Source organism: Anomaloglossus baeobatrachus, chromosome 8, assembly GCF_048569485.1.
Source record: "Anomaloglossus baeobatrachus isolate aAnoBae1 chromosome 8, aAnoBae1.hap1, whole genome shotgun sequence".
NCBI classification, from domain to species: domain Eukaryota; kingdom Metazoa; phylum Chordata; class Amphibia; order Anura; family Aromobatidae; genus Anomaloglossus; species Anomaloglossus baeobatrachus.
Genome location: NC_134360.1, coordinates 106,140,141 through 106,167,749, shown reverse-complemented (window position 1 = coordinate 106,167,749; position 27,609 = coordinate 106,140,141). Strand labels below are relative to the sequence as shown.

At 43.3% G+C, this 27,609-nt stretch overlaps 1 protein-coding gene across 4 annotated transcripts in view; it reads right to left on the bottom strand.

Annotated features, from left to right (window-relative positions):
* SERHL2 (serine hydrolase like 2) overlaps window positions 1-27,609 on the bottom strand; it is a 206,762-nt gene that overhangs the window by 8,176 nt on the left and 170,977 nt on the right. For all 4 annotated transcript variants that reach the window (XM_075320901.1, XM_075320904.1, XM_075320902.1 and 1 more), the window contains one exon: window positions 20,272-20,365. In XM_075320901.1, coding sequence (XP_075177016.1) covers window positions 20,272-20,365 — 94 coding nt within the window. The remainder of the gene's footprint in view (window positions 1-20,271; window positions 20,366-27,609) is intronic.

Genomic DNA, 27,609 nt, shown 5'->3' with positions numbered 1-27,609 from the left:
CATGGAACTGAACCGGAGAGACTGGCAGATCCCCCTGAGCCCCGAGTCTTAGGAGAGATCAGCCTTTATCACCCCCTTTGGGCTGTATGAGTCCACAGTCATGTCTTTCGGCATGAAAAATGCTCCTGCTACTCTCCAGCGGATGGTCAAGCACCTGCTTGAGGGACTGGAGGGGTACACCATGGCGTACCTGGATGACATTGCCATCTTCAGTCTAACCTGGGAGGATCACCTCAGGCATCTACGATAGGTGCTCGGCCGCATCCATCAAGCAGGCTTGACCATCAAGTCAGGGAAGTGCCAGCTGGGCATGAGCTAGGTCCACTACCTGGGCACCGGGTAGGCGGGGGTACTCAAGCCAGAGCCTGAGAAAGTGGATGCCATCATGTCCTGGCCTACCCCCAGGACCAAGAAGCAGGTGATGGCCTTCTTGGGTACCGCAGGGTACTATAGGCAGTTCGTACCAAACTATAGAAGCTTTGCGAAGCCCCTGACAGACCTCACCAGAAAGAGGCTTCCCCATGCAGTTGATTTAACAAACGACTGCGAGGTGGGCTTTCGAGGGTTAAAGACCACCCTCACCAGCACCCCTGTACTCCAAGCGGTCGATTGCACGTGGCCGTTTTTGGTACAGACAGACGCCAGCGAGTTTGGCCTTAGTGCTGTGCTCAGCCAGGTCGATACAGGAGCATCCCATGTTGTACCTAAGCCAGAAGCTCCTGCCGAGGGAAGTGGCCTACTCCACTATGGAGAAGGAATGCCTGGCAATCGTTTGGGCCCTGCAGCGTTTACAGCCCTACTTGTACTACTTGGGCGCTCCTTCATCGTGGTAACAGACCACAACCCCCTCAGCTGGTTACACACCGTGTCTGGGACCAATGGAAGGTTGCTGCATTGGAGCATTGTGATCCAGCAGTACGACTTCGCAGTTCGTCACAAGAAAGGCAGCGAGCATGGCAACGCTGACGGGTTATCTCGGCGGGGAGAGACTGCGGAGCTGCGCCTGGAGGAGTACCGAAGGGTCCTGCCTCCATAGCGCAGTCAAAAAAGGGGAGGTGTCATGAAAATATAATAAGCAGATGTTTTCATAGTCTCTGGATCAGGAGTGAACCCCCCTCCCTCCAGAGCCCTGCCAAATTAACAGCCAGCAAAAGTTCTCCTGGACAGGGGATGTAACAAGTACATTTAAATTAACTTACAACCCCTCTCAGCAGTACTTCAAAGATCCCCTGCGTGGCAAGAGATGCTCCAACTACAGTCATGGCCAAAAGTTTTGAGAATGATACCAAAATTATTTTTTCACATGATCTGTTGCCCTCTGGTTTTTAATTGTGTTTGTCTGATGTTTACATCACATACAGAAATATAATTGCACTCATATTATGAGTTCCAAAAGGTTATATTGACAGTTAGAATGAGTTAATGCAGCAAGTCAATATTTGCAGTGCTGACCCTTCTTCTTCAGGACCTCTGCAATTCTCCCTGGCATGCTCTCAATCAACTTCTGGACCAAATCCTGACTGATAGCTGACCATTCTTGCATAAGCAATGCTTGCATTTTGCCAGAATTTGTTGGTTTTTGTTTGTCCATCCGTCTCTTGATGATTGCCCACAAGTTCTCAATGGGATTAAGATCTGGGGAGTTTCCAGGCCATGGACCCAAAATCTCTATGTTTTGTTCCATGAGCCATTTAGTGATCACCTTTGCTTTATGGCAAAGTGCTCCATCATGCTGGAAAAGGCATTGTTGGGCGCCAAACTGCTCTTGGACAGTTGGGAGAAGTTGCTCTTGGAGGACATTCTGGTACCATTATTTATTCATGGCTGTGTTTTTAGACAAGACTGTGAGTGAGCCGATTCCCTTGGCTGAGAAGCAACCCCACACATGAATCGTTTCAGGATGCTTAACAGTTGGCATGAGACAAGACTGGTGGTAGCGCTCACCTCTTCTTCTCCTAATAAGCTGTTTTCCAGATGTCCCAAACAATCGAAAAGGGGATTCATCTAAGAAAATGACTTTACCCCAGTCCTCAGCAGTCCACTCCCTGTACCTTTTGCAGAATATCAGTCGGTCCCTGATGTTTTTTCTGGAGAGAAGTGGCTTCTTTGCTGCCCTCCTTGAAACCAGGCCTTGCTCAAAGTGTTTCCGCCTCACAGTGCATGCAGAAGCACTCACACCAACCTGCTGCCATTGCTGAGCTAGCTCGGCACTGCTGGTAGTCCAATCCCGCAGCTAAAACAGTTTTAAGATACGGTCCTGGCGTTTGCTGGTCCTTCTTGGGCGCCCTGGAGCCTTTTTGGCAACAATGGAAGCTCTCTCCTTGAAGTTCTTGATGATGCGATAGATTGTTGACTGAGGTGCAATCTTTATAGCTGCAATACTCTTCCCTGTTAGGCCATTTTTGTGCAGAGCAATGATGGCTGCACGTGTTTCTTTAGAGATAACCATGGTTAACTGAAGAGAAACAATGATACCAAGCACCAGCCTCCTTTTAAAGTGTCCAGTGGTGTCATTCTTACTTAATCATGACTGATTGATCGCCAGCCCTGTCTTCATCAACATCCTCACCTGTGTTAATGGAACAATCACTAAAACAATATTAGCTGCTCCTTTTAAGGCAGGAATGCAATGCTGTTGAAATGTGTTTTGGGGGTTAAAGTTCATTTTCTTAGCCAATATTGACTTTGCAAGTAATTGCTGTTAAGCTGATCACTCTTTATGACATTCTGGAGTATATGCAAATTGCCATTAGAAAAACTTAAGCAGTAGACTTTGTAAAAATTAATATTTTAGTAGTATTATTATTATTAGTAGTAGTAGTATAGTAGTAGTAAGCAGTAGCAATATAAAATGTATTGAACAGTCTGCTCCAGGTCTTTTAGTGAAGTCCTATATTCAGCGTTGATGGATTAAGCATTACACTGCGCTGCTTATAGTAGTATTTTAGTAGTAGTTTAGTATATAGTAGCATTCTCAAAACTTTTGGCCATGACTGTACAATCTTGTTTATACACAGAGGGCGGAGTTCAAGTTTCCTGCAGGAAAACTGCTTCTCTGATGAAAAGACGAGGACAGCCGCACTGTCTCCGTTGGGGAAGTATTAATATTGCGAGATACATATATCCCCCAGATATGGCGGGCATACCGCTGACCTCAAGATTCCATGATGCACATCTCACATATTTCACCTTAATTGTAGGACATATGGAAGAGCCACAAATTGATATCTGCCCCCCAGAACATACCAGATCCCCCTTGTGTGGTATCCACCTTCTGCTAAAATGATAATATAAAATATGAGATTAATATAGTCCGCGTAGGACGGAGATATGAGGACTGTGAGGATTTCATAATTCTGGAAGAGGGAAAACCCCCTCCCTTACATGATGTCAGCAGAGGTGGGGGCTGCGGGTGGGACTGATGTTAATATAAGCCAATGTCTCATTACCCTGTGTGTCAATGCCTAGAGGATATACATTCTGTGTATAGGATTGTCCATTTCCTGGGGGTGCCTCTCCCCTATAACTGAGTCATTATCGTGACCAGGTGTAGTAATCTTTCATTTTTCCTTTTATTTTATGTAATTGTATACGGTATTTGCATTGTTCCCTTTTGTAAATTCTTGTATATTTTTATAAACACTGCCTTCTATTTTGGATTAAATATATAAAATATAATAGCATCTTTCCTCGCTCTATATACGACCCCCAAACACAAAGTCTTCTGCTATCTGAAACGGGTCCCCAGCTACCCCTAAAGTTGGGTGGTGGCAGCGTAATTATTATTGCATAGAATTATTGTTGTGCTATCATTAAGGGTACTGAGGTATACATATATTCCATTAGTGGGAATCGGTGATATATACATTTACCCTTGCTGTGAGACGTCCAATATTTGGCATTATTAGCTCAGCAGCCTCATTTACTTATTGTCCGGCAGTTCCGAAATTTACCTGACAATAAGGAAGCGCTAGACAGTAGTCTTGTTCTTGACAAATCTGTAAACAGTGGGATTCTGGTGTGACCGTTCATGACAGCTATGTTGGGAAATAACCCTGAGACTGGCTTGTTAAGTGCCCAGAGAACTTAAAGTATCATTTACATATTAATTCAAATGTGAAATTCACAGGAGTACGGCAACAAAAAGTCTAAAAAAAAAAAAAAAAAAAAAAAAAAAAAAAGGTACTGGTAGATAGATATATTTTTTTCTAATATACTGTATATATTTTTATCTGTAATCTGCTAATTGCCTAAAAGCTAATTTCCCCTTCAACCAAGTGCATGGTAACGGATTCTTCTCTCGGTCATTTACTTTTTCTCCTGTATGACAATGTCCAATCATAAGAAGATAGCATAATACAGAGAAAATAAGCAAACTCCTAAAATAAATGTCTTATCATATCAATAATGTATTATCATATCAATATTTCCTCACTCCCTGAGTACTATCATTACAAGCCCTGTGAGAGGAGGATATCTGTGCTGTGTGTCAATAGAAACAAGGCTATGGTGCTATTTCAGGTATCGGGAATAATGCCCCAATGCTTGGCATAGATCCAGAGTGTTGTTACACCACTGCCACTGTCCTCTTCTGGCGCTGAAATGTCTTAGGGAGACAAAATACCCAAAAGTAGTATAATTTGCCAAATAAAAAAACCCAAAACATTTTATTTAAATATATTAACAAAACATTACAATAGACACAAAGACTGATGCATAGGCAGGGACATTCAATACATAAAGCGTCTTATGTGATGACTACAAAAGTAAAGCCTTTTTAAATATCAGCTGGAGCTATTCAAAAATCTTTGCATTTTGTATTCACCACATAAGCTGCTTTGTTATGCATTGAATATCCCTGCCTACGCAAGCAGCCTTTGTGTCTATTGTACTGTTTTTCAATATATTTATATAAAATGTTTTGGGTTTCGAAAAACATACTTCTGGGTAGGACAACTGCAACGTACGAGTAACATTTGTCACTACAATGTTATGGACCTATACCAGATATAGGGGCTAGTGATGAGTAGAGTTGAGCGCGGTTCGCGGTTCTCCAGTTCACGGCTCGAGTGATTTAGGGGGCTGTTCTAGATCGAACTAGAACTCGAGCTTTTTGCTAAAGCTCGATAGTTCTAGATACGTTCGAAAACGGTTCTAGCAGCAAAAAGACAAGCTAATTACTGGCTGGCTTTCCGCTGTAATAGAGTAAGTCACTCTGTGACTCACACTATTATGAAATTTCAGCGTATAGTGTGCGGGAACAGCACATTCAAATCACTGCTGTTTGGATAATGGCGATCGCCATTTTTTTTTTTTCCCTGGTCTTCCTTCCCTAAGCGCGCGCGTGTAGTGGGGCGGGCCAGCATGTCGGCCAATCCCAGACGCACACACAGCTAAGTGGACTTTTAGCCAGAGAAGCAACGGCATGTGTGATAGGATGTCCATGTCACATGTCCATGCATTATAAAAACGGACATTTTCCTCCAGCACGCCATTATCTGCCTTCTGCGTCTTGGTGTCAGTCACCGCTGGTGTAGCTCCTGTCTCCGATACTGCGGTGTACGCTCTATTCACAGCGCTATACAGAATAGGGATAGAAGTTTCTATTAGTCCTTGTAAGGGCTAATACCGGCAGGGTCAGAGCCATAGGTGACAGTCAGGTCCGTGAAAACAGATTTTAACAGCTACACAAGATGACAGCGTCTGTGTAGCTAAGGTCAGGGATTTCCTCGCTGCATTTCCCCATTAGGAGGGATAGAAAGGGAGACTTCCTTTCCTCTACCCAGACGCACAACCCTGCCACTGTACCCTCCTGCCCTTTGCACACTCAAACTCATTGTTACCTAGCCATTATACTAGCAAACACTGAGGAAACTTAGTGGCATCCTAAACGTGGCTGTTGGACTTCTATTATTGTCCCACTGGTGCAAACCTATGTGCAGCACCTCTGCATTGCACACTCAAACTCATTGTTACTAAGCCATTATAGTAGCAAACTATGCTGCCAGTTTAAGGGCCGTAGTTGCATTGTCAGGGATAGTTATTGTTGTTTATTCTGCTGTTAATAAAGATAGACCACCGCTGCAATCTACACCACCTCTCAATTTTTACTACCACATTTTAAGTGCACAATCTTGTCGCAATCAAAATGAGTGGCAAAATGACAGATGCTGGTGGAAAGGGGAAGAGGCGTGTTGGAAAAGGAAAAAAAGGGTTTGTCCGTGGGGAAGGTGGCAAAGCTCCATTAACATCTGCTGAAGATAGACCATCTTCCAGCAAAAGTAAGATGTCTACTACTTACCGTGGACAATCCGATGTGCTCCCTTTTTTATGGACACGAACAACTGCAACAAAGGTAGATGATGGCCAAAAAAAGAAAATGCTTTAATGGATCTCAAGTGGTCCAACAAGTGCCCTCTCCTCCACCTCAACTACCGCATCCAAAAAACACCAGTCCTTTGAGTTGTCATCCCAATCACACTTGCTTTCTCCCAGCTCTGAAGTCTCCATCCGCTCTGCACAGTATGGTGGAACTGAGATGGCTGAGTCTGCAGAGCTGTTCAGTCACACTATAGCCTGGGAATCAGAGGTCTGCTCCCAAGCTACAGTGAGTACAGACCAGGAAATGGTCTGCAGTGATGCCCAGAACCTTTGTGACTCTGATTCAGGCCGTGATGACCAAGTTTCTGAGCATAATGTTGACCCTTATTCACAAACTGAAACACCTGTTGTAATAGACAATGAGGAACATACTGATGACGATGAGACGCAGATACCAGATTGGGATGACAACTTAAATATTCGGTCAGGGCAAGAAGAGGCTCGGTCTGAGGGTGAGGGGAGTGCAAACACAACAATTGATGAGGAAGTTCTAGATCCCACCTACTGTCAACCCACAGTCAGGCCCTCGAGGAGGTCAACAGAGACGGTGGAGGAGGATGCAACTGACGACGAAGTTACCTTGCGCCTTCCTGGACAGAGTCGGAGTACTGGTAGCATGTCTACAACTGCATCCTCAGCCACCACTGTGCCTCTGAGCACTAGTCGGGGTGGATCAGCAGGTTGCATGCCCTCTAAGCCTTGCCTAGCCTGGTCCTTTTTTGACATAGCAAAAGATCGCCCAAATTATGTGATCTGAAAAATTTGTCGTGATTCTGTTAGTAGAGGGCAAAACCTCAGCAGTTTGACAACTTCTTCCATGAATCGTCACATGAATAAATATCATATGTCCCAATGGGAAGCTCACCGTGCTGCAATGCGGCCTAGCGGAGCGAACCATCCACCGCCTGCCCCTTCCAGTGCATCCGCACACTCTTCATCTTCTAGGACTGTGGGGACAGCTGTCACACCTGGTTTTCCACGCACAACTTCCACCACTGTAACCGCAACAGGCAGTTTGCTTGGTAGGTCGTCAGTTGGTTTGGAAAGGGAAACAAGTGCGTGTGTACAGCTCTCTCAGACATCGATAGCACCAACGTTGGATGAAGGCAACATCATGTCTACGCCTGCACTTTCCTCACAAACCTGCATTTTTCCAGGGACACCCTACTCAACACCGTCTACACACAGCAGCCAGATCTCTGTCCCTCAGATGTGGACAAATAAAAGGCCATTTCCTGCGACCCATGACAAAGCTAAGAGGTTGACTTTATCCCTCTGTAAGCTTTTGGCTACCGAAATGCTGCCTTTCCGCCTGGTGGACACACAGGATTTTAGAGACCTTATGTCTGTCGCTGTGCCCCAGTACCAGATGCCCAGTCGCCACTACTTCTCTAAGAAAGGTGTGCCCGCGCTACACCAGCATGTCGCACACAACATCACCGCTTCCTTGAGAAACTCTGTGTGTGAACGGGTGCATTTCACCACCGATACTTGGACCAGTAAGCATGGACAGGGACGTTACATGTCGCTGACTGGGCACTGGGTAACTATGGTGATAGATGGTGAAGGGTCTGCTGCACAAGTCTTGCCGTCCCCACAACTTGTGTGTCAATCCTCTGTCTGTCCAAGTTCCGCCACTGCTTCTGCCTCCTCCACCTCACCTGGGTCCTCCACCTCCGCCCCAAGCCTGCCTGGTCAGGCCACCAGCGTTCTCACTGCGCAGAAGGAATCACGCACCCCTCATTACTATGCTGGCAGCAGAGCGCAACGGCATCAGGCGGTCTTTAGCTTGACATGTCTTGGAAGTAGGAGTCACACAGCGGATGAGTTGTGGGCAGCTCTGGAGACTGAGTTTAATAAATGGTTGTCTCCACTCAACCTGCAGCCTGGTAAGGCCGTGTGCAACAATGCTGCAAACCTGGGTGCGGCCCTTCGCCTGGGCAAGGTGACACACGTGCCTTGTATGGCTCACGTGTTGAACCTTGTTGTCTAGCAATTTTTAACACACTATCCCGGCCTAGATGGCCTTCTCAACAGGGCACGAAAACTGTCTGCTCACTTCCGCCGTTCAACCACCACTGCTGAGCGACTTGCATCGCTCCAGATGTCTTTCGGCCTGCCAGTTCATCGCCTGAAATGCGATGTGGCGACACGCTGGAATTCGACTCTCCACATGTTACAGCGACTGTGGCAGCACCGCCGAGCCCTGGTGCAATACGTCATGACGTATAGCCTGGGCCAACGAGATGCAGAGGTGGGGCAGATCACCCTGATGGAGTGGTCTCAGATCAAGGCCCGATGCACCCTTCTGCACAGTTTCGACATGGCGACGAATATGTTTAGCGCTGACAATGCCATTATCAGCATGACAATTCCAGTCATTTACATGCTGGAGCACACGCTAAACACTATTCGGAGTCAGGGGGTGGGACAACAGGAAGGGGAGGAACTTCAGGAGGATTCATATGCGCAAGACACAACAACATCACCAAGGTCCAGACGTTCATCATCACCAACGCGGCAGGCATGGGACCATGGGGGACAGGGATCAACAAGGGCGCATGGTAGCAGGCGAAATGATGAGGAAGGTGCAGGAGAACATGAAGAAATGGAGGACGAACTGTCCATGGACATGGAAGACTCAGCGGATGAGGGAGACCTTGGTCAAATTTCAGTTGAAAGAGGTTGGGGGGAGATGTCAGAGGAAAAAAGAACGGTTAGCACCTCTATGCCACAAACACAGCGTGGACTTGGTCCGCATGGCTGCGCAAGACACATGAGTGCCTTCTTGCTGCACTACCTCCAACATGACCCTCGTATTGTCAAAATTAGAAGTGATGATGACTACTGGCTTGCCACACTATTAGATCCCCGGTACAAGTCCAAATTTTGTGACATAATTCCAGCCATAGAAAGGGACGCACGTATGCAGGAGTATCAGCAGAAGCTGTTACTCGATCTTAGCTCGGCTTTTCCACCAAACAACCGTGTAGGTGCAGGGAGTGAATCTCCCAGTTGTAACTTGACAAACATGGGACGGTCTCGTTTTCTTCAACAGTCTACCCGTACCAGTAGCACCGTATCTAGTGCTGGTAACAGCAATTTTATTGAATCTTTTCATAATTTTTTTAGACCCTCCTTTGCAAGGCCACCAGAGACAACAAGTCTGACACATAGTCAACGGCTGGAGAGGATGATACAGGAGTATCTCCAAATGAACTTCGATGCCATTACTTTGCAAATGGAGCCTTGCTCATTTTGGGCTTCAAATCTTGAAAAATGGGCAGAGCTCTCCACTTACGCCTTGGAGATTTTGTCATGTCCAGCTGCCAGCGTTGTCTCTGAACGTGTCTTCAGTGCTGCTGGGTGTGTGCTGACAGATAAGCGCACGCGTCTGTCCAGTGACAATGTGGACAGACTAACGTTCATCAAAATGAACAAGTCATGGATCCACAAGGAATTTACTACCCCTGTGTCATCCTGGGGAGAGTAAATGCTTGTGTATTTTGAATGTGCTTGATGCAAATCTAGCTGTGAAGTGTACAACTGGGGCACAAGTGCTGCCACTGAAGGGGTGAGTGTGTGTGTGGTCCAATTTTTGGAAAAAAGGGAGACTCCGTTTGGAGTAACCCTTGCTTACATTGTTTTTAAAAATGATCCAAGATGCACAGAGCTGGGATCAGGAAAGACTTTGCTACCTACCCCGGTGTCATCCTGGGGACGGTTAAGTATAGCGTATTTTTGAATGTGCTTGATGCAAATCTAGCTGTGAAGTGTACAACTGGGGCACAAGTGCTGCCACTGAAGGGGTGGGTGTGTGTGGGGCCCAATTTTTGGAAAAAAGGGAGACTCCGCTTGGAGTCACCTTGTGGTGTTTTACATGATTTTAGAAGGGCGTGCCATGCCTATATCTGTGACACCTTCTCTTTCTTCCTTGTCCTTTTCTTTTGTTTTCACATGAGTATATGTCCTTGTCACTTTCCCATGTGTTTGTGTTGTGAGTTGTTTGTCACCTTTTGGACACCTTTGAGGGTGTTTTCTAGGTGTTTTTATGTGTTTGTGATTGCCTACCATTGTTTCCTATGCAATTCGAGTGGTTCGTCGAACGTTCGCCGAACCGAACTCGAACGAGACCTCCGTTCGGCGAACCGAACTCGAGACGAACCGCGACCGGTTCGCTCATCTCTAGTGATGAGCGGACTCGCAGATAACCGGGACAGACGGATACCGGTTATCTGGTTTTTAAAATTCAATTCCGGGCCGAATTACGGTAACCATTTAGGTCTATGGGGTCCAGAATCAAGCGATTAAAAATGGTGGTAGAATGGATAGGGAGATAGGAGCAAGTGCACTATTTATCAAGGCTCCGGCACAGCTGTACGCTGTTTCCAGGCCTTGCATTCACTTCCAGGGCCGATACTTAATGCTCATCCATATGCACTGCTTTCCCAACCACCGGTGCCTGTGATTGATGCAGTCAGACGCGCCCCCACACTGATTGACAGCGTGTCAGATAGAAATGAGCGATGTTCGAAGTTCGAGGTTCGCCAATTTCATGTTTGAGGGATTTTGGGGGGTGTTCAAGTCGTTCGACGAACTCGAACGATTTGCTAAAAGTTCGGCAGTTCGAGTTCCGTTCAAGAACGGTTCGATCACCAAAAGCATGGCTTTTCACAGTAAGTATGTGCGCATGTTGCGTATCTGCAAGCGTCCTGCGTCCCCAGCACAACCCTTCTCTCTTTCCTACTCACTGATCACGGGCGTCTCGCTGCACGGCTGTCACAAATCTCCAGCGGCTTTTCCTCTTTTGAAAATAGCTGCCGCTTCATTATTCAATTAGTTATTCCGTGCTTTCCCCGACCACCGGCGCCCATGATTGGTTGCAGTCAGACACGCCCCCACGATGAGTGACAGCTGTCTCACTGCAACCAATCACAGCCGCCGGCGGGCGGGTCTATATCGTGCAGTAAAATAAATGAATAAATAATAAAAAAAATATGCGGTTCCCCCCATATTTGATACCAGCCAGGATAAAGCCACATGGCTGGAGGCTGGTATTGTCAGGATGGAGAGCGCCACATCATGGGGAGACCACCACCCTAATAATATCACTCAGCAGCCGCCCGGAATTGCCTCATCAATTACAGTCATATGAAAAAGTTTGTTCACCCCTATTAATGTTAACCTTTTTTCTTTAGATCAATTTGGGTTTTTGCAACAGCTATTTCAGTTTCATATATCTAATAACTGATGGACTCAGTAATATTTCTGGATTGAAATGAGGTTTATTGTACTAACAGAAAATGTGCAATCCACATTTAAACAAAATTTGACCGGTGCAAAAGTATGGCCACCCTTATCAATTTCTTGATTTGAACACTCCTAACTACTTTTTACTGACTTACTAAAGCACTAAATTGGTTTTGTAACCTCACTGAGCTTTGTACTTCATAGGTAGGTGTATCCAATCATGAGAAAAGGTATTTAAGGTGGCCACTTGCAAGTTGTTCTCCTATTTGAATCTCCTATGAAGAGTGGCATCATGGGCTCCTCAAAACAACTCTCAAATGATCTGAAAACAAAGATTATTCAACATAGTTGTTCAGGGGAAGGATACAAAAAGTTGTCTCAGAGATTTAAACTGTCAGTTTCCACTGTGAGGAACATAGTAAGGAAATGGAAGAACACAGGTACAGTTCTTGTTAAGCCCAGAAGTGGCAGGCCAAGAAAAACATCAGAAAGGCAGAGAAGAGGAATGGTGAGAACAGTCAAGGACAATCCACAGACCACCTCCAAAGACCTGCAGCATCATCTTGCTGCAGATGGTGTCAATGTGCATCGGTCAACAATACAGCGCACGTTGCACAAGGAGAAGCTGTATGGGAGAGTGATGCGAAAGAAGCCGTTTCTGCAAGCACGCCACAAACAGAGTCGCCTGAGGTATGCAAAAGCACATTTCGACAAGCCAGTTACATTTTGGAAGAAGGTCCTGTAGACTGATGAAACAAAGATTGAGTTGTTTGGTCATACAAAAAGGTGTTATGAATGGAGGCAAAAAAACACGGCATTCCAAGAAAAGCACTTGCTACCCACAGTAAAATTTGGTGGAGGTTCCATCATGCTTTGGGGCTGTGTGGCCAATGCCGGCACCGGGAATCTTGTTAAAGTTGAGGATTCAACTCAGTATCAGCAGATTCTTGACAATAATGTGCAAGAATCAGTGACGAAGTTGAAGTTACGCAGGGGATGGATATTTCAGAAAGACAATGATCCAAAACACCACTCCAAATCTACTCAGGCATTCATGCAGAGGATCAATTACAATGTTCTGGAATGGCCATCCCAGTCCCCAGACCTGAATATCATTGAAAATCTGTGGGATGATTTGAAGCGTGCTGTCCATGCTCGGCGACCATTAAACTTAACTGAACTGGAATTGTTTTGTAAACAGGAATGGTCAAATATACCTTCATCCAGGAACTCATTAAAAGCCACAGGAAGCGACTAGAGGCTGTTACTTTTGCAAAAGGAGGATCTACAAAATATTAATGTCACTTTTATGTTGAGGTGCCTATACTTTTGCACCGGTCAAATTTTGTTTAAATGCAGATTGCACATTTTCTGTTAGTACAATAAACCTCATTTCAATCCAGAAATATTACTCAGTCCATCAGTTATTAGATATATGAAACTGAAATAGCTGTTGCAAAAACCCAAATTGTTATAAAAAAAAAAAGGTTAACATTAATAGGGGTGCCCAAACTTTTTCATATGACTGTAGATGCGGCAGTCCCGGGACTCTACCAGGCTCATCCCGAATTGCTCTGGATTAAACTAAGTGAAAGTAAATAAACACACACAACGAAAAATCCTTTATTTGGAATAAAAGACAAAAAACACCTCATTTAACTCTTTATTAATCCCCAAAGAACAATCCAGGTCCGATGTAATCCACACAACACCGTCAGCTCTGCTACATGAAGATGACAGGAAGCCCCGTAGAACACGATCGCTGTGTCCTCTCCACGCAGCACCTGAAGTGAATTGCGCTGTCAGCAGAGCTTTCAGTCTGCAATGCAGATGTATATCAAGATGACCAAATCTTCCTATGTTTCTCATTCGAGTCAGTAGCTGAATGGTTAGAGCTCTCGCCTAAGAAGCATTAGTTCATGAGTTCAAGTCCCGGCCGTCCCGGGAAAGAATTTAATTTAATTTTAAAATAATTATTATTTATAATTATAATTTAATTATGCACTGAGGGGAGGATGATGGTGGTTGTAGTGCCTGCGGTGATGATGGTGGTTGTAGTGCCTGCGTGTGTGCGGTGATGAGTGCGATACTGCCGGTGTTTGCCAGCCCATCCGCCCATCCATCCGCCTATCCATCCATCCACCCATCCTTGCAGCTGAACAATCTGCTTCTAGATTCTCTACTGCAGTATAGAGCTAATGATTACCAAATCTGCCTATGTTTCTTATTAGAGCCAGTGGTTCAATGGTTAGAGCTCTCCCCTAAGAAGCATTAGTTCACGAGTTCAAGTCCCGGCCGCCCCGGTAAAAAGAATTTAATTTATTTTTAATTTTAAATTATAATTATTATTTATTTAGAATTATAATTTAATTTAATTATGCATTGAGGGGAGGAGCCGGACATCAGCTGTGAGCTGCGGGACACACCTCTAAAATCGGAGCAGTTCACGGAATGAAGCTGCATTGCTCTCTCCTCTCTCTCTTCGCTTTCTTCTCTCTTTCTCCCTCTCTCTCCTCTCTTCTCTCTCTCTTTTGTCTCTCTTCTCTCTCTCTCTTCTCTCTCCTCTTCTCTCTCTCCCTCTCTTTTCTCTCTCCGTCTCTTTTCTCTCTCGTCTCTTTTCTCTCTCGTCTCTTTTCTCTCTCGTCTCTTTTCTCTCTCGTCTCTTTTCTCTCTCTCAGACCTGGTGATGATCAGCTGATGCGGTCACCTGACTGAATCAGCTGACACTATAAGTCGAGCGATAAGGCCGGCTTTTTACCGCCCGGCCAGCTAAACTATCAGCTGATGCTGTCGGACAAGAGTCTGCTCTGAAGTATGTAGTTTGTTTGTTTTTTTTAGCACTGATGCATCATCTGATTGTATAAAAGCCGTTTATACAATCAGCTGCTGTGTCATGTGATTCAGGCCCTTGAACCTGACACATCATCTGATCGCTTTGCCTTCCAGCAAACCGATCAGATGATATTGGATCCGGATTGGATGGCGCGGGACCCTTGACTCAGGATTACTGCAGAGGGGGGGTTCTTTATTTCAATAAAGATGGAGTCACTAATTGTGTTGTGTTTTATTTCTAATAAAAATATTTTTCTGTGTGCTGTGTTTTTTTTATCTGTACCTATTATTCATGGTGGCCATGTCTAATATTGGCGTGACACCATGAATTTCGGGCTTAGGGCCAGTTGATAATATAAAGCTAGCCCTAACCCAATTATTACCCAGCGAGCCACCCGTCACCAGGGCAGCTGGGAGAGTTGGATACAGCGCCAGAAGATGGCGCTTCTATGAAAGCGCCAATTTCTGGGGCGGCTGTGGACTGCAATTCACAGTGAGGGTGCCCAGAAACCTTGGGCACCCTGCGCTACAGATTCCAATCACCAGCTGCCTAGTTGTACCTGGCTAGATACAAAAATTAGGCGAAGCGCATGTCATTTTTTTTGTTTTTTTAATTATTTCAAGAAATTCATGAAATAATTTAAAAAAAAAAAAAAGGGCTTCCCTATATTTTTGGTTCCCAGCCGGGTACAAATAGGCAGCTGGGGGCAGCCTGTAGCTGCCTGCTGTACCTGGCTAGCATACAAAAACATGGCGAAGTCCACGTAATTTTTGGGGGGGGGGCAAAAAACTCCTGCATACAGTCCTGGATGGAGTTTGCTGAGCCTTGTAGTTCTGCAGCTGCTGTCTGCTGCCTGTCTGTATGGAGGAGAGCAGACAGCAGCTGCAGAACTAGAAGGCTCAGCATACTCCATCCAGGACTGTATGCAGGAGTTTTTTGCCCACCAAAAAAATGACGTGGTCTTCGCCATATTTTTGTATGCTAGCCAGGTATGGCTGCCCCCAACCCCCAGCTGCCTATTTGTACCCGGCTGGGAACTAAAAAAATAGGGAAGCCATTTTTTGAATTATTTCATGAATTTCATGAAATAATTAAAAAAAAAAAAAAATTGACGTGAGCTTCGCCCCATTTTTCTGTCCAGCCAGGTACAACTAGGCAGCTGGGGATTGGAATTCGCAGCACAGGTAAGCCTGAGGTTTCTGGGCCCCTCCGCTGTGAATTGCAGTCCGCAGCCGCCCCAGAAATTGGCACTTTCATAGAAGCGCCATCATCTGGCGCTGTATCCAACTCTTCCAGCAGCCCTGAAGCCGGGTGGCTTGCTGGGTAATGAGTTAATACTAGCTTTATTTTACTAGCTAGTATTAAGCCAGAGATTCTTAATGTCAGGTAAGTTTGACCCAGCCATTAAGAATCTCCAATAAAGGGTTGAAAAAAAACACCACACAGAGAAAAAATACTTTAATAGAAATAAATACACAGACACATTAGAGACTCCATGTTTATTACTCCCTCTCATCCCTCCATGATCCTGGTCTTCTGTCTTCTTTCTCCTTCAACCCATGCAGCTCTGCTACATCAGACAGCACATCATGGGAAGAAGAATGCTGCTGCTCCCGTGCAGTCTATTCACTCAGTGAGTGATCAGAAGCTGCGTGCTGTAAGCGGTGATGTCACCGCTGACAGGCGGGTTGCTATAGAAACGGTGATCTCCGTTATTCACCGGCTGTGGCATTCAGTCCTTGCATGTGGGGTGACTCTGTAAAGAGCGCCGAGATGCATGGACGGGGAAGCAGACCATGTGTCAGAGCATTTCGCCAGTACACGGAGATGCTGGAACGATCCCCGCGTACCGGAGAGATGCACTGACAGGACCTAGCATGACGTCTAGCCATGTGACCAGTCTGTAGCCAATGAGATAATAGACACGTGACTGGTCACATGCTATCTTGACGTCACGATAGGTCCTATCATCAGTGCTGGTTACCGGGAGGACGCAGTGATTATCGGAAGGAAAAGCGGCGGGACACAGAGTGCAGGACACGTCGCAGGGACCTGTAAGTGTTATGGCAATGTTTATTAACTGTATGTGAACATGTATAATGTGTTTTTATGTGTTTGTGTTTGCCTCCCATTGTTTTCAATGGGGTTTGAGTGGTTCGTCGAACGAGCCTCCGTTCGACGAACCGAACCGAACTCAGACACTAGAGATGAGCCACCCCCCTAGCTTCCAATCACAGGTGCTGTCTGCATCTATCTTTTATGGATTAATTAAAGTCTTGGATATTAGAAGATTCTCTCGCTGGAATTTTTTCTCTCTACACTGTCTGCATCTATCTTGGTATAAAAATAAATTAAGAAATTGGTGTAGGGACCCCCCATATTATAATATCCAGCACAGATAATGCCAACGGCTACAGGCTGCAGTCCCCATCCGTGCGCTTATCGTTGCTGTGTATTAAACTAAACGGAATCACATGCGCCTTTAAATTATTTAAATAAATATTTGTTAACAACCGGCGTGCGGTCCCCCCAATTTTGATACCCAGCCAAGATGAAGCCTGAAAGCTAGGGGCTGGTATTCTAAGACTGGGGAGGCCCATGCTTATTGGGCCCTCCCAGCCTAAAAAAAGCAGTCTGCAGCCGCCCAGGATTGTCGCATCCATTAAATGCGACAAGTTCGGCGCTTTACCAGACTCTTCCAGATTGTCCTGGTGTGGTGGCAATTGGGGTAATATAATAGGTTAATGGCAGCCCACAGCTGACACTAAGCTTTAGATTAGTAATTGCAGGCATCTATGAGACCCCCTATTACTAATCTGTATGTGAAAGTAAATAAACACAAACACCGAAAAAAATCCTCTATTTGGAATAAAATACAAGAAAACACCATCTTTCCCCAATTTATTAACCACAAAAACATCCATGCAGGTCCATGACACGAGGTCCCATGATGCTCTGCTACATTTGAACTGACAGCGCGTGATCATGGAACATGACTGCCTGCTGTGAGCTTCAGGCAGAGAATGAATGCGCTGCAGTGATCAGCGGTGACGTCACTTAGGTTAGTTGCAGTCACAGCTGGAGGTTCCCACGGTCCTACACCTGTGACCGCAGGTAACTTTACCTCAGAAGACCTCAGGTGACCTTATTAAACTGAGTAAACTTACCAGTATCTCCTGGCAAAAACTCGTTTTTTTTTGCCAAGAGATGCATATTTGGTGCTGAAATGTTTTACACCATATTCCTGTACCCATTCTAAATCTCGCATCACTACCACATCATACCTCATGCGGTTTTAATGTGTTTTTTTGCCAGGTGTAGATTGGCTGCATGAATATGGTTCAAAAATGTCATCACCAAATTTGCATCTCTTGGTCCAAGAATGAAATAAAAAAAAAAAAATTCTCCTAGGAGGTTCAAATTTGGTGTTGAAATCTGGTGCAGACATTTCAGCACCAAATTTGCACTTCCTGGCAGACAACTGTTTTTTTTTTTGTATATTTTAATGTTATATCATGTTCCAGCATGCTATCAGTTCAGATGTAGCAGAGCTGAATCATTGTGGGACCTCGTGTGGATTATGTCAGCCTTGCATGGGTGTTTTGGGTGTTAATAAAGTGGTAAAAGAGGGTGTTTTTTTGTATTTTATTTCAAATAAAGGATTTTTTGGTGTTTGTGTTTATTTACTTTCACTTAGAGATTAGTAATGGGGGGGGTCTCATAGATGTCTGCCATTTATAATCTAGAGCTTAGTGGCAGCTGTGGGCAATCAGGAAGAGTAGGGTAAAGCGCCGAGCTTGTTGCATCTAATGGATAAGTCATACCTGGGCAGCTGCAGGCTGCTATTTTTAGTCCGGGAGCGACCCAATAAACATGGGCTTTCCCAGTCTGAGAATACAAGCCCCTAGCTGTCGGGCTTTATTTTGGCTGGGTATTTTATTTTGTGGGGGGGTACCACACGCAGTTCTTTAAAATTATTTATTTAAATAATTACAAAAAAAATAAGCCGCATGTGGTTCCTCCTATTTTGATACAACGCCAAGATAAGCGCATGGCTGGGGGCTGCAGCCTGTAGCCGTATGCTTTATCTGTGCTGGGTATCCTAATAACGGGGGACCCTACGCCAAATAATTTACTTATTTATTTTTATACCCAGATATTGACCTGCAGACAACGCCTGTAATTAATTGCAGGCAGACGTTGTCACACAGGCTGTTAGGGCGCGTCTGACTTCAACCACTCACAGACACCAGGATGGCTGGTGGGCAGGGAAAACAGTTGATATGGATGAGCAATAATTAGCGGCCCAGGAATTGAAGGAGAGGCTGCGGAAGCAGTGTACAGCCGCGCCGGAGCCTCGGTAAGTATGAAGCGCTTACTTCAGTCTTATTTTCTTTATTTTTCCTTTTTTATTTTTAATTTCCCCAGTGCCAGATCCGGACTAATACCCAGAATCCTGGGCCCGGGTCCGACACCCGGGTACATTTGAAACCGCGCGTATCCGGACTTTTACAGTGATTAGGCAACATCAAACAGGGGAATAAGTAAACGAAATAAGAGAAGAATCTCTGTTAGTGTCCCCCTGGATGAAGAGGAAATTAGCACATTAAATAAACTACTTGTAAAAACTTTAAAAGCCAATATCTCTGCAATAGGAGAAGTATATAAAACCAACCATGCCTTATTCAGCTCTTCAGCCCATTTATCATTAGTCAGTTTAACTTGCCAAAAAGTCCTCTTAAATGAAAGAGGTATTGGTAATCAACCAATTACCAGCAGTAATAAACAACTGTGGGCTTCACCTTAAGCTGGGTTCACACTAAGCAACAGCGACGACGTCGCTGTTACGTCACCATTTTCTGTGACGTATCAGCGACCTTGTAAGTCGCTGTTATGATCGCTGCTTAGCTGTCAAACACAGCAGCCGAAGCAGCGATCATAACGACACACGTCGCTGTGCTGCAACATGTGCAGAGAGCAGGGAGCCGCGCACACTGAGCGCTGGCTTCCTGCTCTCCTAGCTACAGTACACATCGGGTTAATTACCCGATGTGTAGTGCAGCTACATGTGCAGAGAGCAGGGAGCCGCGCTTAACGCTTGCTGCCTGCACTCCTAGCTACAGTACACATCGGGTTAATTACCCAATGTGTACTGCAGCTACATGTGCAGAGAGCTGGGAGCCAACGCTGGCAGCGTGAGAGCGGCGGAGGCTGGTAACGAAGGTATATATCGGGTAACCACCTTGGTTACCCGATGTTTACCTTGGTTACAGCTTACCGCAGGCTGTCAGGCGCCGGCTCCTGCTCCCTGCACATTCAGGATTGTTGCTCTCTCGCTGTCACACACAGCGATGTGTGCTTATCAGCGGGAGAGCAACAATAAAAAAACAAACCAGGGCTGTGTGTAACGAGCAGCGATCTCACAGCAGGGACCAGATCGCTGCTCAGTGTCACACGCAGCGAGATCGCTAATGAGGTCACAAAAACCGTGACTCAGCAGCGATCTCAGCAGCGATCTCACTGTGTGTCAAGCACCCCTTAGGGTCCTTGGCTGTTTGACAGCCAGACATTTGACCTGCGCCTACTTGATTGCAGTAGACGAAGCTTTAATCCTTAGCTGTAAATTTACCATGGTGCAGGATTAAAACCTATGACCAGCATTACATACAGCCATACATTTATGGCTCTTGTTCATTATCAGATTAATGAAACCAGTTAATCTGTTTAATGCACAATGGTATCGGCAGGAACAATCGCCTTTATATGCCCCCCTTAAAAAAAAAAAAAATAACAATACACAGACTAACCTCCTTCAAGTTTTCCTTGAACCCACGCAATAGGGTTTGTCCGACATCTGTGTAAACTCCTCTCATCAGGTCTGCAGATATTCCCTCGTTTGCCCTGTGAAAAAACATTTGTGATCAGATGGGCTGTTCCCAAAAAATATGACACTACCAGCACTATATACAGTATATGTAGTAGCTAAAACTGTCTGCAAACACAACATAAAATCACAAACACTTTCACTGTCTTAAGTCCCTATTAACGCATTTTAGAAATATACAGGGTAATACCCACCCAAAAGAAAATGTATACAGACTTCAATAGGGTTATTTTTAAAATCTGAATTGAGTTATGGCAGCATTATCTAGCATTATGTTGTCTCTAGAGTGGTGTATAGTCGCATGATTGCCAGATTCAGCAAGTGTGGTCATCAGGAAAGTCACCCGACATTGAGATGTCATGCAGAGCAATCCCTGTGGACTCTGTCACTGATGTTGTGAGCACCTACAGTGACTGCAGAAGTCAAACATGACCTAGAGCTTCTCTTTGTGGTCTATGTAAATCTAGTAATAACATTTTTATACAGATTTTTTTTATATTTAACTGGGTATATAATTTTTGGGGCTACACTGGATATAAAACAATTCCTCTGACCAACAGATAACCACATAGGTACAGTGGCTTGTGAAAGTATTTGGCCCCCTTGAACTTTTCAACCTTTTCCCACATTTCAGGCTTCAAACAAAGATTAAAAATTTTAATTTTTTTTGTTGAAGAATCAACAACAAGTGGGACACAATTGTGAAGAAGAACGAAATTACTTATGTTAAACTTTTGTAAAAAATAAAAAACTTAGTGAGATAAAACTAACCTGCTTTGCAGACGATATGCTTTTATTTATGTCAGACCCAGAAAACTATCTGAACAACGTAATAGACAAACTGGCGTACTTTGGCTCCTTCTCGAGCTACAGGATAAACATCAGTAAATGTCAGATTCTATCTATATTTGACACCCCTGGGAAACAAGCAATGTGAGGGAATAGAAGTAGCCATAGCCCCCCACTACATCACTTATTTAGGAATTAAAATAGGCAGAGACTCAATGTCATTATATAGACTTAACTATCCACATCGAATTGAAAAAATAACTAAAAAAGGTGGAAAAAATCTTTCCCTATCCCTATTTGGCAGAGCACATCTGATAAAGATGATCAGCTTCTCCCGTTTGCTCTATCCTCTACAAACTATTCCCTTACTGCTGAAACACACAGATATCAACAAGTTGCAAAGAGTGTTTGTAAAATTTTTATGGCAGGGAAAGAGACCAAGAGTATCCTACTCAAGGCTGTGTCTACAGAAAAAAGATGGAGGGGTACAAATGCCCGTGATTAGATTGTACAACTTAGCGGCGCTTGCCAGACATATAAAAGACTGGATCAATGGGACAACCTTCTTTTCTAACGTTCAGCTGGAGAGGGAGCTAACAAGCCCTTTTAACTTGGTAGCGGTATTACATATGAAGCTAGATAAAACACCAACGTATGTGAAGCAGAAATTCCAAATAATTCAAATGACCCAAATTCTCATGAAACATTAAATTCTTTATTATTTTATTAGACAAACACACAAGAAAAATATTAAAAAGATGGATAATGATATAAAAATATCCTGGGTTCAACAAGTGTTAATTTTTCTTTTTTTTAAATATTTTACATGATAAATTCATACAAGTTCATAACACACTAATTTTTGAACACATTTTTGTACATATGTTTTTGTGAGGTTGGTCTCCTGTAAAAGTATTCAACCCCTAATCCGCCCGCATCGAGGTCAATTATAATATATAATTTGTGATCTATAGGAAAGTGCTAGTGCATTAGCATACAGCTAAAAATAAACAATTTAAGAGACCAAAGATACATGACATGAATGAGGGGTTGAATAGTTTTGTTTAGGGGTAGAAATAATCTGCTTATTTCAATGAATCTATGTATAGTTATTATTTCTAAGGCAAGCCATAAAAAAAAAAACTGCATTAGAAAAAATTCTCTGTAAGCACTCACGCTATCACATGAATTGCTGAAAAAGTCTTTGTAAACAAATGCCCAATATACCTATGGTAAATGGTAGAAATTTCAGCTCACCCATATGCAGTCTTCAAGGCGAAGGTGGATGCCCGCAGTCCCCGGACAGGCCGGTCCGTAATTCAGAATAGATGTAGAAAAGAAGCATATGGGACTGAGCACCAATGCGGTAATAATAAAACTTGGAACTTTATTCGGAATTTTTTAAAAGAAAAGTACACAGGTCATCCAAAAAAATCGCCATGCGATTTGCCAAGCGGCTTTACGCGTTTCGGACAAACAAGGGGAAATTAAAACCAGTCCTTAGTCATAAGCCATGGTATGCGAGAGGCAAAAGGTATATATAGCACTACAAGTATGGAAAAGAGGAGAGGCAAGCCAGGAAAACAGGAAGGGAGTTCACCTGAGAAAATGCAAATGAAAAAAGAAAGAAATTGGTATAGGAGACAGAATAAGTTTACCACCGTATATAGCAAAATATGTAATAATAAATGATACGTGAATATAACCACGAAAGGGGTGTGTGTATATATATGGATAACATCTTGCAGCCCCTTGTCAAAAGATCCGCTGGTTATATTAAAGACACCAAACATTTACTGCAAGCCCTTCCTGATCTCATCTGGACTAATGACATGTTTTGGGTCACAAGTGAAGTCACATCTTTATACTCTTGCATTCCCCATGATTTAGCTCTTAAATCTCTTTCTTATTTATCCCAGCTAACTAACCTTAGTGACATATTCAAAGAATATGTCATTTTGATATGTGAATTTCTTTTGAAACATAATTTTTTTAGTTTCAATCAACGATTTTATTTGCAGGTGAATGGCTGTCCAATGGGTGCGAGTTTTTCTTGCGTTTTAGCCAATTTATATATGGTCTCATGGGAGGGCGTCTACATACATACGTCCAACAATCCATTCTTGGGCCAAATATTTTGGTACGCTACATATATAGATGATTTGATAATGATCTGGAAACGCAAGGAAAACTCGCCCAAGGATTTACCTTATAATTTTCTCTCATATTTGAACTACAAACAATATGAATTAAAGTTTTACAGTTATCTTTTCTGAAGACTCCACCCCTTTTCTTGATGTGTAACTCACTGGTGACCCTAAAACAGGTCTTATCAACACCTCTCTGTATAGAAAACCGCTTGGTGGGAACACTATCTTACATGCAAACAGTAATCATATCAAACACACCATCAATAATTTACCTTTGGGCGAATTTCTCAAAGCCCGTCGCCTCTGCTCCACGGACGTTGCTTACCTCACTGAGACTATGCGAACACGTCTGCGGCGCAGAGGCTATAGTGACAAGGTCCTTAATCGTGCTTTGAATATTGTTGGCAAAAAAACACGTGGTGATCTCCTTCTCAATAGAAGCACATCTATTAAACAAGTCCATTCTATCACCTTTTCCACTCCTTATAGTGTGGACTTTCCAAAAATAAAAGAGGTTTTTTTGCGTTACATCCCCCTCTTGCGTCAGGATCCGGAGCTCGCTGAGCAAATATTATCTGGTGGTATTAATGTGGTAGCCAGAAAGGCAAGGACCATAGGTAACATCGTATCCCCCAGTTTGTTTATATCAAAGACCAAAAATGAAACTTGGTTAAGCACAAAAGGTTCTCATAAATGTGCTCTGCTTCGATGTGGCCTCTGTAAATTTATGAAAAAAACACTTTCCATTTCTGTTGGAGACGGTTCTTACAATATTTCAAGTTTCATAAATTGTTCCACCACACACGTCATCTACCAAGCGTCCTGTGGAGCATGTTCCAAGAATTATGTCGGATGTACTTCCAGGCCCTTAAAAAGAAGAATATCTGAACACACTAATATTCCATCTGTTTCATCCCCCTCAGATCCTCCAAGACATAAGAGATCTATATCTGGTTTTACCAGACATTTTCTGGATTTCCATAATGGAGACTTCACCATGATGAACGTTGTTGGTATTGAGCGAGTGAACAGGCCACCTAGGGGAGGGGACTGGTTCCAAGAACTCTTGTACACTGAGGCAAAGTGGATTTTGCGTTTGGACACCACACATCCTAAAGGACTCAATTATCGGTCTGATTTACGATACATTGTATGACTTTCATGTGTTTTACATGGTGTTTTTTTTTTTTTTGTTGTTTTTTTCTTCTATATGCTGCTAAACTTGATGGCATTGGGTGTTAAACATATATACAAGCCGCTTGGCAAATCGCATGGCGATTTTTTGGATGACCTGTGTACTTTTCTTTTAAAAAATTCCGAATAAAGTTCCAAGTTTTATTATTACCGCATTGGTGCTGAGTCCCATACGCTTCTTCCCAATATACCTATGTATCTACTATATATTAAGAGTTAACAGAGCAAAGTTCAATCTGTTATATGATTAACAGGAATAGTATCACATCAGCATATTACTAGGCAGGCCACATAAAATCATAAACACTGATGTGATTAGAGCAATACTTCTCAAGCAGGTATATTAGGGGTTAACAGAGCAAGATTCAATCTTATTGCAGGAGTTAGGCTATGTGCGCACGTTGCGTACTAGCCCTGCAGATATTTCTGCAGCGATCTGAAGAGCACATGTGCGCTTTAGATCGCTGCAGAAATGTCCGTAGTGAAGCCGATTCCATGCGCTCTGCCTGCAGCTCCTGCCATAGACAGAGCAGGAGCTGCCGGCAAAGCGCAGGAAAGAAGTGACATGTCACTTCTTTTTGCGCAGCGCTTCGGCAGTAGCCGAAGCGCTGCGCTCTTAGACGCCACGTGCGCACGGCCCCTGCACAATCTCCATAGACTGTGCAGGGGACGCAGGACGCATGCAGTTACGCTGCGCTGCAAAGCGCAGCGTAACTGCATGTTTTTACGCAACGTGCGCACATAGCCTGAGATTACATCAGCATGTTACTAGACAAGCCGCATAACATTAAGCCATATACACTGATGTGATTAGAGCAATACTTATCAAGCAGTTACAAGGATCAAATCAACATTTTGTCAAACAGGTCATACAGAGCGGTGATGAACCAAGGCATAAATATAAATCTTACATAGGAGCCCCAGGATCCCCCTTAACGATTGTTTCGTCTCTTCCTCAGAAGATATACTGTAATATACCTGCTTGAGAAGTATTGCTCTAATCACATCAGTGTTTATGATTTTATGTGGCCTGCCTGGTAACATGCTGATGTGATATTATTCCTGTTAATCATATAACAGATTAAACTTTGCTCTGTTAACTCTTAATATATAGTAGATACATAGGTATATTGGGCATTTGTTTACAAAGTTTTTCAGCAATTCATGTGATAACGTGAGTGCTTACAGAGAATTTTTTCTGATGCAGTTTTTTTTATGGCTTGCCTTAAAAATAATAACTATACATAGATTCATTGAAATAAGCAGATTATTTCTACCCCTAAACAAAACTATTCAACCCCTCATTCATGTCATGTATCTTTGGTCTCTTAAATTGTTTATTTATTTTTAGCTGTATGCTAATGCACTAGCACTTTCCTATAGATCACAAATTATATATTATAATTGACCTCGATGCGGGCGGATTAGGGGTTGAATACTTTTACAGGAGACCAACCTCACAAAAACATATGTACAAAAATTTGTTCAAAAATTAGTGTGTTATGAACTTGTATGAATTTATGTATGAATTTATCATGTACAATATTTAAAAAAAAGAAAAATTAACACTTGTTGAACCCAGGATATTTTTATATCATTATCCATCTTTTTAATATTTTTCTTGTGTGTTTGTCTAATAAAATAATAAAGAATTTAATGTTTCATGAGAATTTGGGTCATTTGAATAATTTGGAATTTCTGATATTTGATAACCCTAAAAAATAGCTTGATAAGTTGGAAATGTATGTGAAACAGAGCTGTTTAATAAAGGACACGGTGGGGGCCTGGAGAGCACTGAGAAAACTGTACAGACTCCCTTATTGTCTGTCAAAATTTACCCCGCTGTGGGAAGTTCCAAATTTTATTCAAGGGTCTCAAAACAAATTATTTCAAGGATGCAAGCAGAGAGGGATACGGAGGTTGGGTGATTTACTGAAAATGAAGGAGGGGGAGTTCTGAGCTGGGCGGAGGTATCGGAAAAATTTAACATGGAAAATCACTATTACCTACAACATTGACAAATAACAAGACATTACACATCAGTGGTAAAAGAGGTCGGGAAGGCTGAGAAGAAGGGGATTTTTGATGTATTGATTGGTCAAGGAGCGGGACATGAATCCCTTTCGATCATATACCAACAATTGAGAGATCAAGTACAGGGCCCCTGGAAAGAGCAATTATTTAAAACCTGGGAGACTGCTCTAGGCGATCCAGACATCTATGATAAAATTCTAAGGGGGTTGGAATCTGTTAAGAAAGTAATGATAAATGAACAATGGAGGGAGATGCAATTTAAGCTAGTACACAACGCAATATACGCCTTTAATATACCACATAGCAGCTCAACAGTGCATTTCTTGGACCATTGTCCTAAATGCGGACTCCATAAAGCAAAACTGTTTCACTGCATATGAGAATGCCCACAGGTGAGGGGGGTATGGGAGGAAGCGGTGGCGTACATATTGCGGATTTGGAAAGTAGTTATACCTATGACCCCCTGTTTGTTTCACTGTATAGAAGCCTCTATGGAAACTGACAGAGTAAGTGCTCACATTCCAGGTGTAATACACGTAGTATTGCTTGTAGTTAAGAAATGCCGACTTAGGAATTGGCTGATAAGACAGACACCGAGAAATACAGAAGTAGTTGATACCCTAAAAACAATAATGATGTATGACAAACTGGATACGGAGAAACATACGGAGAAGTCCACTAAAAGATTCTTCAAAAAGTGGAGAACATTTATTGAGCAAAGCTTCACACAGACGGAAATCACCCAGTTAATTAAAGCATTTGAACACACGGCTTGGTATGGTGTGGAAGACATTGCAGGGACACTAGGGACACTGAAGATAGGGAGCATCCAAAGGACCAACTGAATTGAACAAATATGTTAGTTTGTTAAGTTAAAGGAAATTATTGTTAAGATAATTCTATGAAGATTAAATTTTTGTGACAATGAAAAAAAATGATGTAACAGAAGCATTGTACGATCCGGAGAAATTTTATGGAATGTAACAACATGTTCTCTTATTGATGATATGTGCTTGCTGACATCAAATAAAATATGTTTAAAAAAAACCCAAAAAAAACAAACTGAAAATTGGGGTGTGAAATATTATTCGGCC